At 49.1% G+C, this 13,924-nt stretch overlaps 1 protein-coding gene across 3 annotated transcripts; it reads left to right on the top strand.

Moving 5' to 3' along the window:
* The first annotated feature begins 344 nt into the window (after window positions 1-344).
* LOC311595621 (specifically androgen-regulated gene protein) lies at window positions 345-13,027 on the top strand. Of its 3 annotated transcripts, none has more exons than XM_084778517.1 (5): window positions 345-562; window positions 5,002-5,139; window positions 5,884-6,069; window positions 9,471-9,648; window positions 11,100-13,027. In XM_084778517.1, the coding sequence occupies exons 3-5, from the start codon at window positions 5,965-5,967 to the stop codon at window positions 12,620-12,622; spliced, it is 1,806 nt and encodes a 601-aa protein (XP_084634643.1). In that variant the 5' UTR covers window positions 345-562; window positions 5,002-5,139; window positions 5,884-5,964; the 3' UTR covers window positions 12,623-13,027. The 3 variants fall into 3 exon arrangements, with proteins under 3 accessions (XP_084634643.1, XP_084634642.1, XP_084634641.1); XM_084778516.1 differs by lacking the exon at window positions 5,002-5,139 and adding an exon at window positions 1,530-1,724; XM_084778515.1 differs by lacking the exon at window positions 5,002-5,139 and having other exon boundaries at window positions 346-562.
* Window positions 13,028-13,924: the final 897 nt, after the last annotated feature.

The following is a 13,924-nucleotide window of genomic DNA, read 5'->3' as shown; positions in this document are numbered from 1 at the left end:
TTTCAGCTTCGTGCGAAAGAAGGCTAGTCTTCACAGGAAATCCGGATCCCAGCGGGCCCAGAGAGCTGCATAGTGCCCAGCCAGGACCGTTGTGATCACTTCAAGGAAAAGCAAGTTCCATTGGCAGGCTTCCGCCCTGGCAAACTCCTTTTTCTCCTTCCATTCTCAGCTCAAACCAACTCTAACTTACTACTTTTACCCTTTCTTTTTAGCTCTCTATTGGTTTTAAGCAAAAAAAAAGGGGGGGTGGGATGAGGGCCGGGGGTCAGGAGGTGATTGGCTAGGACAGAGAAGCACCTCCCTGCTCATTCCTCTGCCTGAACAGCTGGAACGAGGAGTAGGGAGGGAAGCTAGGATTGGCTTAGAGTCAGCAGCAGGGTGTGTCCAGGCAGCAGCGGTGAAGCGTTTACCTGTCTAGGTAAGTCAGGAGGAGGTCAAAAGAAGAAACCTGTGGGAGCCGCTGCCGCTGCCACAAGCACGGGAGAGGCAAGCCGCCTCCATCTCGGCCCTGTGCAATAGAAGGGCGTCACTTTCTTCTCATCAGACCCCCAACCCAGAGAAGGTGAGTTAATCACTACCCAAGTAGTGCTTATTCTGCAGCAAGGGCAAGAATTTTAAGGGAAAGGCTTAAAAGGCTACAAGGTTGTGCTGGGAAGTGCTGCAAGAGTGTTTTCCTTTACACCCAACCCGGGGTTTTCATCTCTGCTGCTCAAGCCTCTCAGTTAGCCTAAATTTAAGGCATAAGAGGGGATGTCTAGAATTGGGGTATTTTTATGGAGAGCTAGGAGACATCGCTTCTGTTTGCTTATTGAACTTACATAAGCGTATTGTGCCAGAGCCACGCCAGAGCCAGGCATGGTGATGCACACCTTTAATCATACATAGTACTCAGAAGGCTGAGGCTGGAGAATGGAAAGTTTGAAGCCTGGCTCCTGGGCTACAAAGCAAGTTCCAGGCTAGCCTAGCCTACCTAGCAAGACCTGTCTTTAAAAAAAAAAAAGCTTCGCTTAGAATTTGGAAATTTCCACTTCCGAGCAACTAAGATCAAGTAGTGATTTTGAAAGAGAGTAACTGGAGAATTGGAGCACAGAGAGTCGAAACGGTGGGGAGGGTCACGCAGGGGAGCCAGGTACCTTAGTTTTCCATTACATTTGTAAAAGGAAATTCTCCGTGGCTCAGTGTCTATCTTTATTTAAATAAAGGGTGCAGTGTGTGGGGTGTGTGTGTGTGTGTGTGTGTGTGTGTGTGTGTGTGTGTGTGTGTGTTAGTCGATAATGGCGCACTCTGTGCAGATATGTAAAGTCTGAACTGAGCTAGATTGTTTGCAAGGGGAATTGAAGTCTGGCTATGTCGACAAAACTCCAGCTCAGGGTAGCATTTCAGCTTTGGAAAACGCGCAGACACTCGAGCTCCCGTACTTCGGGTCTACTAGCTACATCTCCGGCTTTACCTGTTCATAGGTGTAGACCCTGGAAAATGGAAAGTGACTTGGCCGTGCTTGGCCTCACCCACATTTTATTTCATCTCAGCATACCAGAGCCCGGCCAGAGTGCCAAGTGTGGGGCTCGGGCTAAGGCGAAGCGGCAGAGTCCTTAGAGAGGAGAACCAGACTCAGGTGGAGGAGATTCTGCCCTGAGCTTCTTCAGGTGGCCCAGCTGACCAAATAGTGCAGCTGCCGGACCTGCCTAAGGAAGCTGCATATAGAAGTCTGATGAAAGGAGTAGGTAAGCTCTCCATCCTTAGGACGGGATCAGCACCCAGCCCGTAACTTTGGCCCCGCCCTTCGGATAGCCCTACGCGAGAATATATTTAGTTTCTGGTCCCGAATGCCTGAGCTTTAAATATCATCTTTCCGTTGCTTCAAAGAGTCTGCCCACTTCACTCGCCATCACAGATGACAAACTTGTCAGTAGTAAGAGTCTCGAGGCTCTACTGTGCAGGGGCTATTTCTACCAAGTCCCTCCCACAAAAGTGTCAGGAATAGAGAGACTAGCAGTGTACCAGTGGTACACATTTCAGTCTTTTCCGGAGCTTTAGTTAGGTTTTCTGGGTATTCCAAGGCACATTTCCGAGTCAGCAGAAGCACGGAGTCCCTTGCCTAAGAGCAGTATTCCTCTGTGACTCTGAGTTCTTAGAAGATAGAAGGGCATTCTCATAGGACAGGATGGTGAGGAGGCCTGAGTCTGTTCAGAAGGTCTGATCCAGAAAGCCCAGAATGGCAATCAAGCCCTCTCCCCACCCACCACCTCAGATTCCAGCTCTGCCTGCCATTTATTTACTTTGTGGCAAGGCTTGGTTAGTTTCAGAAAAGTAGTTAATATTTAATGTGTCTTTGGCTAGGCGGCCCTGACTATAGGCTGTGCACATTTCTTAGCTTGCTTCCTTTTACCCTTGAGTCTCCAAAAGAGGTCAAGGGTGAAACGATACCAAACTCTCACCTTGACTGTTTTGCCTGTTTCTCGGGTTTCTTATCAGGCAGAAATGCCTAGGGTTTCGATTGCTCCCCTGATACCGCACGCATGTTTCAAGGTTATAAATTTGGTAGACGGAAGCAACGCATCTAGGTCAGGCCAAGCAGGGTCAAAGAGTGGAAAGGTGATGGGAGAAAGACGTTTTCTGCTCAGACTCTTTGAGTCAGAAAACTAGGTGTGGAAATAGGGTCCTAGCAGCTGAGCATTCGTCCAGTGATTCTGAGGTACCCACAGCACCACCCGCAACTGCGTGTGTGCTGTTTCCTTACTTGTGTGTCTGTTGCCAGGGTAACTAACTGGCCTGGAGATACAAAGCTGAATCAGTGCACAGCATCTAAGGCATGACGTAGAAGATGAGGGGATCTTTGGACGTTTAGCAGCAGCGTGGCCAATGATCCTTCCTTAAGTATGCTGGCGTAGAGTCAGTCTTGAGATGTCCTTTGTAGGTGTGAGGCGTTCCTACTTAGGAATTTGGGAAGATCCCCAGTTTACTCAGCTGTGAAGTGAAGACAATGCCACCAGATTCTCTTAGAGATCTGATTAGCTTATCGGAGGAGCACTCTGTAGTGCTAGCATGCAGATGGCCTGAGGCAGAGCTGTGCCCATTGTGTGGATCTCTTCAGATTGTTTCTGTATTAGCAATGAGAGTACAGTGGGCTTCCTGGGAGAAGCACAAAGCCAGCAACCCATAGTACAGCCCGAAGCATGCATGAAGGAACAGAAGTAATCTCTGAAAGTAAGAGGCAGCACCTCACCCGCTGGAGAAAATATTAAATTGTAGCAAGTCACATTAGAGATTGATCACTCCTGATTTACAAGAAAGACTAGACCCCCAATATAGCCCCTTAAATCTATACTGACTCCTTGAAAATAATGGTTTTTATCTTATACTGTGTTCTGCCCCTAGTGCCTATAAAGTGTGCACAAATGCTAAGCAAACATTCGGCAAATTCTTCTAAGTCACTGACTCTATGGGAAGTAAAGTGTCATGAAAAAGTTTAGAGTGGAAGGTTGAAGCCAAGAAGAAGCCTCCGTGTAGCTCACCCAACAGGCAGATGGTAGACTTTTTCAAGGCAGCATTCTTTTTTTTTTTTTTTTTTTTTTTTTTTTTTTTTTTTTTTTTTGTATTGTTAGCTCTTGGACTACCTCATGCATCTGTGCAATTCATCCTGGTTTCTCTCTCCCACATCCTTCCTTTTTTCCTCCTACCATTTCACCTGCACCCTTCCCTCCTCCTTACCTGTCCCTTTCCAAGGTTCATGACTTGAGACCTTGTTGTGTAACTCATTTAATTTATCCATAGCCATCTTTGTGACCAGTGGTGGGGTCACCAGCCAGGTACAATGAAGTCACACTCCCCCTTTCCCTGAATCTATCCCTAGGAAAGAGTTCAGCAGTTGGAGATAGGGCTTCCTGAATCTCTCCTCCATCTCTGCTTGGCTATTGCTGGGCTATTCTTGTACAGACCCAGTGCAGTCGTCAGAAGTTGTTGAGAGTTCATGATGACAATGATTCCACCATGCCTAGACTGTGACGTTTCACAGCTACACACACACACACACACACACACTTCTGGCTCTTTCAGTCTTTCTACCTGCTCTTCTGCCATGTTCCCAGAGCCCTGGGAACATGCCCGAGCACTCACTCGCTGCCCATCCTTAGCACCGGGTGCAGACGTATCTCTCCAAACAGCACTTTTGAGTGGCCCTAACCTTGCAGAATGTTAGAAATCGATTGGTACACTCTGAACCTGTACTGTTGCCAAGATGTATGGCTGGGATGGCTGAACTTAGACTTGGAGGCTTCCTGGGTTTCTTTTTCTTCGGTTTTGGGACATTGAGGAACTGACCGCTTGCAGAAATCCCAGAGCTGTCCCAAGCTTCATTGTTGTGCCTTCTCCCCTGGGCCCCTCCTCGTCTCCTCAGAGACTCTGAACTTTGTGTGTCTGGCTCGGGACTCTGCCTTTTCTTTCCCCAGTGCCTTGCACATACTTCCCTGCCCCACTTAATGGCCTCTCTTAGGCAGAAGAGGAGCCATGTGAGGCCTTACCCTTGCCAGCATGGCCAGGCTGGAAGACTGATTCACCTACCCTAGCCCAAACCTGACATTGGCACTGGAGCATCTATTAGCAGAGGAATAATGGCATCTAAGTCCCAAGTCCCCAGATCTCAAATAAGACATATTGTCCCAGGACAATTTACATTCTACTAGGAGAGTAGCAGAAATGATTAAAGTGTAGTGTAGTATTACAGGCAAAACATGGACTTGAATCATACAAAATCTAGCCCTCTCCTAACTTTCTATTTGCCCTTGCAAACGAATTTTGCTCACAATTCTTTAAAATTTTCATTTTCCATAAAAAGAGTTGCTCTCAACCTGCCCAGCTCCAGTGGACTATTTCCCACAAACAGATGTGAAAATCCTGGGGAAGTTCAGTAGCAGCGACGAGGGGGCTCATTTCGTTTTGTTTTTGCTTTGCTTTGTTGCTATTACTGTTGCCACATTGAGCTTGAAATATTTTCCCCCAAAGAAGCTGGGATTGAGAGGAGCTAAGCTGGACACGCGTCTTGTTCACCTGCCATAGTGTAGGGACCTTCACTGTGAATGGAAGCCATGGCAGAATGCAAGTGTTACACAGGGGAAGCTGGACCGCTCTCAACCACTGCAGGTGCTCAGGGCAGAAAGATGCCCTTCGCCTTCTTGGCAGCATGTCATGTTTATGATATTATTAACAATGACTGCAGCTGGCATTATAGGGCATATACTGCACACAGTGTTCTGCGTAAGCCACCTTGAGAAGTACCTTCTTAAGAGCTTGTAACCCCCCTGTTTAGACAGACCCCTTTTCTTCAAAACCTTTCTCTCTCGCTCCCTGTGCTTAGGTTTGATTTGGTCTGAGATGAATCTTGTCTGATTTTCATAAGAACAATAGCAGTTACCCAGTTAATTTACTTGGTGATTATCGGCCACTAAGAGAGCTGTGTGTGCTAACTGGCCTCTCATTTAATCCTTACACTAACCATATTTAACAAGTAATTTGCCCCAAATCAAATACCTAAGTGGCTCAACTGGAATTCGAACCCAGAACAGAAGCTCTCGACCTTGTAATATGTATTGGGTTGGGTGATGCCTCATAGGTTGGGGAAAAGCAACTAAGAGAAAGAATAGAACCCCTCGTCTGACTAGCCTGCCCCTTGGCTCCCTACATTCATCCTTCTGCACGCATGCGGACTAGCTTCTGTGTCGCTCCACGCAGGCAAGGCTCGGGGTGGAATTCAGACATGACCGGTCCGTGGCCCCCTTCCAGCTCTCTGCTTGCTTAGTTTCTTGCCGCCACAAAACCCCCGGGGCCTGAGCAGAGCTTTGCCGAAGCCCCTCCGCTCACACTCGGCTTTGATTGTTCTCTTTTCAGGCCCAGCTTGGGACATTCTTCACTTCCATTCCCTTCCCCTCTGGGAGCCCCTTTCACCACCCCTGCGCCTTGCTTCAGGCGATGCCCAAGAGGGAGCTTTGGCCAGCAGGGCCTTGCTCAGAACCCGTGACCCGCGTCGGCAGCTGTGACAGCATGATGAGCGCCGCCTCCACCCACTCTGGATCTGTATGTACTCTCTGCCTCTCCCTCTCCTCCCTCTCGCAACCCCGGCCTGCTCTGCATACCTGCCCCACCCCGCCCTGCCCTGCTGCGCCACCCACCCTCATGCACCCTCTCTTTCATCTCCTTCACCAATGAGTGAATCACTCACTGGATTCTTCCTTCTGAGTCAACCCTGGTTCTGTAGAGAATTGGGTGGGACAACCTCAGAGAGCAATAAGGATCAATACCCACGCCCCCCCCTCCTCCCCCTCACCACCCCCCACCCCCATCATTTGATTAAAGAAAGAGCTTAGGTGGAGAAAAGGAGCAGGGCACTTAAGTCGTGGCAGAAACTGGAAGGTAAATTCTTGGGACACATGGACTCTTAAAATTCTCTGCAATGCCTGGGCATGGCAGCAAACGCCTTTCATCCCAACACTCAGGAGGAAGAGACAGGTACCGAGCTCTATGAGTTTGAGGCCAACCTAGTCTACATATTGAGTTTCAGGACAGCCAGAGCTATGTACTCCTGTGTCAGGGATGAGAGAGAGAGAGAGAGAAAGAGAGAGAGAGAGAGAGAGAGAGAGAGAGAGAGAGAGAGAGAGAGAGAGAGAGAGAGAGCATGATTGGGAACCCTTATGGGGCTGAACACACCTAGATGCCCTTCTTAGAAGGCCCAGTATCTTGGACATATCCCCAGGTTCTCTAAGCTTCAGTCTCCTCAGTTTGGGTTGGTTTGTTTGTAGTTTGAGATAGGGTCTTAATGTGTTGCCCTGACTAGCCTAGCACTCACTATGTCAACCAGGCTGGCCTGAACTCCCAGAGATCACCTGCCTCTGCCTCTGCCTCTGCCTCTGCCTCTGCCTCTGCCTCTGCCTCTGCCTCCCAAGTGCTGAAATTAAAGGCATGCACCACCACATTGGGCTAGTCTCCTCAGTTTTAAAATGCAAAATATTCACACCTAATCACAATGGTTCTCAGAGGGAACAAAAGATGTGTGTGATGTATGGCTTTTCCTGAGGAGGTGTGAGAGGACACAGGCAAACCAAGGAGATGATGCCTAAGGTGGAGGTTACTTACAAGAACATGGATGACTCTGAGGCATCACCAAAAGAACGCCAGCATGGGTGATGGCTGGCTCAAAATTTGTGTCTCTATAGTTCCCTAACCAACTTGCAGATAGTCCCACAAATTCTCTCTCTCTCTCTCTCTCTCTCTCTCTCTCTCTCTCTCTCTCTCTCTCTCCCTCTCTCCCTCCCTCCCTCTCTCTCTCCCCCCTCCCTCTCTTTCTTCCTCCCTCCCTCCTTCCATTTATCTACTGCCTACATAACCTCTGGCAGGGCCATGTGAATCTTGTGACTTTCTGAGCTCCATGAACAGTCTAAGTTTTGTCAGATGAGTTGTATAAACTTCCCTAAAAAGGGAGTGTCTGGGATTAAAAGGCAGCAGCTAAGCAACATTAAAGAGCATCTAAGAGGCTAGGTTGCTGCCTAGTGATTACCTAGTGTGTCTATCCCCAGTACTTATAAAATAATAAGAAAAACAAGCTATTCGTGCTGAGTATATTGGCACACACCTAGTCTCAGCACATGGGAAGTAAGGAGACCCTGGGCTATATAGTGAAACCTTCTAAATAAAGAGCTTGTGAGATGGCTCAGAAGATAAAGGTGGAGTTCTATTCTCAGAATCCACATGGCACAAGAAGGAAACTGACCCCTGCACATTTCCTTCTGATGTCTACGCATGCAGTAGCACACACATGCCCACAAACACACATGTAGAAAATAATAAAAATTTTAAAATAATAAAATAAATAAATAAATAAAGCCTCTATGTAGGAAAGAAACAGCCCTCTATGAACAGAGACAGCAATGTCCAAAAGCACAATGCTTAACTGTTTGTGAAGGCACATAATAAGCTGTATTCTTTCTAAGCGTGAAGTTAAGTTCTGGGTCTTATAAGGTTGGGGTGAAGGACTAAATATGCCTTACATCCAAATGTAAGCATTCCTTTGCTGGTCATCACCCTTACTACACACATCGTAAGCCTGAATGAAGGCCTTGTCCTTTACTGTTTTATGTCCTGAAAGGAATAAACTGTGGCTAGGGATACAGCCTGGGAAGGAGGGTAGGTAGTGCTTGTCCCCAACAATATACAAAGCCTAGCTGAAGACCAGACGAAGGGAGGTGAATCAAAAATTCAAGGTTTTCCATGGCTACTTAACAAGTTCAAGACCAGCCTAGGCTATATGAGACTCTGTCTAAAAAAAAAAAAAAGTGGAGGGTGGGTGGGGTGGGGTAAGAAAGGAAAAGAAAACCTAAGGATTATAAAGGTTTCTACCAAATGTTGGTGTTTAATATAGTTAATGAGTTGATTTGTTTGTTTGTTTTGGAGGCAGGGTCATCTTGGAACTCAGTAGTGTGCCCAGCACACCTGGATGGCTAGATAATGAGTCTTAATATATAAACATGGAGCAGAAGAGGCAGTGCACACACACACACACACACACACACACACACACACACACACACACTGCACACCAAAGCGCTTGTGGTATATGCAGACTTTTCTCTTTGACATGAGAGGCTGGGGGCAGAGTCATCATCCTGTTTCTGATTGTCGGACACCAGTACAAATAGTCACGTTCCACTGGACCATCTATAAAGGAAATCCTGAGGGCCATGGGGGAACCTCTTTATTTAGGTAACTCTTAAGAGCTCTCCTTCGCTGGGCAAGCCTAGGTATCTGGCAGATAGGTAACTTTAAGGACAGCCATGACTGAAAGGGTGATTTCATGGCCTCTTCCTGACTTCCCAGGATATAGTTTGAGGACTGTCTGGCAACCTTCTTCAGCGATTTCATTGGGTCCCAACAGTCACAGTTCTGACGTTTCGCAGACATTAGGGCGAGGAGTGGGACATGCCAAGGGAGGCCAAATGTCATATATCCCCATGGCTCCCTTTAGCGTGTACCTAGGCTGTGGTTGGCACCAGCCTCCCTGCAAGGGTGTAGTTGAAAGGAGGCAGAAGGGCTTTGAAAAGTTAGAGGAGATAACAAGATACCAGACAAGTTTTAGCCATGTTGTTGCCCTATGATGCAGAGTTAGATTGGAGACATACTTCTTGAAGTATTGATTAAGATCACATGGAACTGGAGTAAAATTTGAGGTTGCTTCTGACCTGTTGCCCCTAAACAGGACTAAGCAACAGAAAGCGCCCTTGCTGCCTGCCTAGGGCCTTCAGCACTGAGCCCTAGGGGCTTTGGCCTGCCAGTCCTCCTTAGCGCCTACTGCTGCAGGAAGCAGCCCCTCTGGTTGGCAGGGCAGAGCCAGGGGAAGGTCTCCAGCTCTGCAGTGTGCTTCGCAAGCCTCAGAAGCCCTCTCCCTGCCCCCCTGCCCCCCACTTCACAATTCCTTCTTCCCTCAGAGTGACAGCAGCTACGATTTCCTGTCTGCTGAAGAGAAGGAGTGCTTGCTCTTCCTGGAGAAGACCATTGGCTCACTGGAGGCTGAGGCTGACAGCGGGCTGTCCACAGACGAGTCAGAGCCAGCCACAAGCCCTCAAAGTATCCGAGCGCTCCCCACCACCCAGCGGGCTCCCCAGGGTAAGAGGCTGTCAACACTCAGAAGGCCAGGACCTCCTAAATGCTTCCTGCCTTGCTTGTCCTCTGCTGCAAGGGCCCAGGCAGGCTCCTGTACTCCCTAGCCAGACTAAAGCCAGAGAGGAAGCTTCCTGAGAAACCAGCGTCTTCTTTCTTTCTTTCTTTCTTCTTTTCTTTCTTTCTTTCTTTTTTTACAATTCACATTTATTTTTGCATTATAATTTTTTTATTAATTCATTCCTATTACATCTCAATTGTTATCCCATCCCATGTATCCTCCCATTTCTCCTTCCCTCCCGCTTTCACCCTATTCCCCTCTCCTATGACTGTGACTGAGGGGGACCTCCTCCCCCTGTATATGCTCATAGGGTATCAAGTCTCTTCTTGGTAGTCTGCTATCCTTCCTCTGAGTGCCACCAGGCCTCCCCATCAAGGGGACATGGTCAAAAATGGGGCACCAGAGTTCGTGTGAAAGTCAGTCCCCACTCTCCACTTAACTGTGTTTCTTTCTATGAATACCAGAGGCCTAGGAAGGAAGGGGGGTTGCCTCGCTCCCTTTCCTGTCAAGAAAGAACTCAAAAAGAGATAGGTACCTCATATAGGGAGGAGTCAGGGAGGCCTAGGTAGTTAGCCCAGGAGAGAATGAGTCAGCATAAGGAGTTAATCTGGGTGACCCAGAGCACAAGACTGTGGGAGATAAGAGAGGAGTGTCTCAGGAGCATGTGGTACCTTGAGGTCCCTGTCCAAAGGCAGCAGAAAGCCAGTGGTGTTCCAGTTCAGGAACAGAGGATGGGAGAACTCATAAGTGTGAGGGGATGTGTCCCAGGATAACTAGAAATCGCTGCAACTATGGACCATCCTATTAGTATTGCTTTATTTATTCAATAAATACTTATTAACATGACCTTGGGCCCTCCATTTGGTCAGAGTAGAAATGGAAACATCACTGTGCCTTGAGGCTAGTTCACTGAGCCCAGTGGACCTTACATACCTGCCAAGATCACTAGGCAAAGTACCATGCCAGACACTGGTGCTAGGCACTAGCTAGCACAGAAACATCCAGGCTCTTGGAGAAAAGTGAAAGTAGAAGGTCGGAATTGAGAGCAGGCACAGTGGGCTCAGTTACCTGGGATCTATGACAGCTACAAAGAACATCTTCAAGTCTTTCCCTGACTTCGCTGCATGAATAGAAGGTTGGGAAAGCCTTGATCAAGGATTGGAAACAACTCAGAAGTGATGTCTTCCAACCATTATGACAAATCAATTCCCAGTCTGAAAGAGCCTGCTGTTCTTGATCTATTAGTCTACGTGACATCCAGAAAGCAGTGTGGCCCTGATAAAAGCAAACAAAATAAAACAAGCCCTGTTCATTGGGAAAGAGCTGGGAATGATGTCCTTTCTGCTCTGTAGCAGCATTTTCACTCCCTTCACTCTTTTCTCCCTAATCCTCACAGGAAAGCCAGAGATCATAGACACTCAGCAAGTACCAGCGCCAAAGAGAGTGGCCCAGTCCTCGGATTCTCCTGAGCCCTACAGTCTAGGCCTCAGGGCTGGGTCTTACAGCCTTCCCAGAAACCTTCATCTTGGCAGAAGCCAGAACCTCAGGGAAAGTGCCACCCAGACTAACAGCCCTGTCTCGGAAGCATCTGAGGCGTTCTTGGCAGAGTCTGAGAAAGGGCAGACCAGCCAGCGCGCTAAGCCCATCCAACCTCGGGGCACCTCCCAGGAGGCTACCCCTGACCTGAGCACAGTTCTTATACCCCCACCAGAGGCTTTCCAGGACATTAGACCAAAGCCCAGTGGGGAAGAGAGCCCACCTAAAGAGCGAGGAGAGCAGAGACACACACCACAGATCCATACTCTGGACAGCTCCCAGAAGAAAGAGGAAATGTCTTCACAAACTATGTCCCATAAAGCCACTGAGAAAGGCTGGACCGAGAGTCTGCAGCAACCACAGCTGCCTCCTGCCCAGTCATTTCAGAGCACGAAAGCTGAAGAGGATCCCCTGCCATCAGGGGTCAAACCAAATACCCAGCAGGCTCCCCTCACAGCATCAAAGCCTCGTAGGCTGCCACCTAATATTGTTCTGAAGAGCAGCCGAGGCAGTCTCCACAGCCATCCCCAGAACTGGCTGTCAAATCACTCTGAAGCTGCGGACTCTGGGTCCGTCTCCTCTTCTCTACAGGAACAGAGGAAAGCCCGCAGAGAGGCTCTGGAAAAGCTAGGGCTGCCCCAGGACCAAGACGATCCAGGCCTGCTTGTAAATAAACACACCAGTCCCCTCAAAGTCAAGGAGCCTCGGGCTCAGAACCCTTCCCAGGCCCGGGCCCCGATTCAGCCCCCATCTCCAGCACTCGTCCCCGGAGCTGCAGCACCAACAACGGGGAAAGCTTCCGCGGTGAAGGCTGTCACTCCTATGGCCTCTCCAGGCAAGGCTTGGATTCCTGCCCAGGAAACCCCTTCAGGAAAGGGTTCAGCTCCAAAGTCTACGCCCATCCTTATCCCTAAGGGCTCAAAGGCAAACGGTTCCCTGACACAGGCCAGGCCTGACCCACGGCTGACCCTCCAGGAAAGCAGCATCCCGGGCCTGAGACAGATGAATTTCAAATCCAATACTCTGGAGCGTTCGGGCGTGGGGTTGAGCAGCTATCTCTCGGCAGCTGAGAAAGAGCCCAGCTGCCGAGCTAGCACGTCTCTGGGAAAGAGCCCCCTCTTAGACAAGGTTCCACCCAGCGTCCTACGTAATTCCCGGCCCCGGCCTGCCTCCTTGGGCATGGGAAAGGACTTTGCAGGAATCCAGGGGGGCAAGCGGGTTGACCCGGAGCAGGGCCAGCTCTCCCAGCAGCTGTCCTTCAAAGGACAGAGCCAGGACAGGCTTCCTCGACCCCCCTGTGTCAGTGTCAAGATATCCCCCAAGGGCCTTCCTGATGGACACAGGAGGGAGGCTCTGAAGAAGCTGGGACTTTTGAAGGAGTAAGGCAAGCAGCCACCAACCAGCAGAGCCAGCACCAAGCCACCAGAAGAGACTGGCTCTGCCTAGGGCCTTTACAGCCTTACGGCTCAAGGCTGGCATCTTCTCTGTCTGGGGTGAAGAAGGAAAAGGCTTGAGTCCAAGCATTTGTTTGTACGCAGCTACTGTGCTCTTGAGGCCTTGCATGGGTTGTTCTGAAGATTAGTTTCATCAGGAGAGGTGTGTGCGCATGCCTGTGTGTGTGTGTGTGTGTGTGTGTGTGTGTGTGTGTGTGTGTGTGTGTGTGTGTAAGGGGGGGGCTTCCATTATCACTGACATTATTTATGTAGCACAAGGAGTCACTGTTCAGAACTCTGCTCTTGGTTGAGATTTTACAAGTGTAAAATAAAGTTCTTCAGCCTGTTCTCTGAACTGAGTGGAGCAGAGTGGCCAAACCTGAGAAGCAAAGCCAAAATGAGACAGAAGTAAAAGCAGCTTAAAAAGATGAATGACAGCCGGGCCGTGGTGGCGCAACGCCTTTAATCCCTTGGGAGGTAGAGGCAGGCAGATCGCTGTGAGTTCAAGACCAGCCTGGTCTACAAAGTGAGTCCAGGACAGTCAAGGCTATACAGAGAAACTCTGTCTCGAAAAAACAAAAAAGATGACTTACACTGAGCTGGTGACAACAGTAGCATGAAATATGGGGTAGGTTTCTGCAGTAAATGGAGACTGGCTTGTATTTGCTGTGGCCCTCTCTCGGGGCCTGAGGCCAAGGGGCCTGGTTCAGTATCTCTACTCACTGCCTCCCCCATCACTTCTTACAGTGTAGGACATATCTCTGTCTCTAGATCTCATAGCTCACTGATAGCAGGGCCACTCCCTGGTCTGAGAATGCTGAATAAATGACCACACACCCCTCCGTTTCTACCTCGAAGAGTCCTTGTCATGGACGTGACGAATACAGTGATAGACAGTGCTGTGGCCTGTGAGCGTGGAGTCTCTGCTCTTCCTGATGCTGTCCTTCCTTCCTGCTCCCTGGCTGGTTTCAGGGCAAGTCAACCCTGAGCTGCAAGACCAGCCCAGGAGCGTTCTAAATATACAGTCATTTCCGAACTTCTCCCTGTCTCTCAAATGTCTTCAGTTTTCCAGAAGGCTGGAGAGGTGGCTCCATGGTTAAGAGTGTGTAATGCTCTTTCAGAGGACCCAAGTTCAATTCCCAACACCCACTCACAACTACCCGTAACTCCAGCTCCAGCTCCAGGGAATCCAGCACCCTGTTCTGACCTCCAAGGACTTCTGAACTCACACACACACACACACACACACACA

The sequence above is a fragment of the Acomys minous genome, assembly GCF_964271855.1.
Source record: "Acomys minous genome assembly, chromosome: 1".
In the NCBI taxonomy this organism is placed as follows: Eukaryota; Metazoa; Chordata; class Mammalia; order Rodentia; family Muridae; genus Acomys; species Acomys minous.
This window is presented reverse-complemented; position numbering and strand designations above follow the sequence as displayed.

Bases quoted from the DNA above. Each gene is read 5' to 3' on its own strand.
- LOC311595621 (XM_084778517.1), top strand. From the start codon at position 5,965: ATGCCCAAGAGGGAGCTTTGGCCAGCAGGGCCTTGCTCAGAACCCGTG. The intron at 6,070-9,470 runs GTATGTACTCTC...TTCTTCCCTCAG, and splicing joins CCTCCACCCACTCTGGATCT to AGTGACAGCAGCTACGATTT. The intron at 9,649-11,099 runs GTAAGAGGCTGT...TAATCCTCACAG, and splicing joins CACCCAGCGGGCTCCCCAGG to GAAAGCCAGAGATCATAGAC.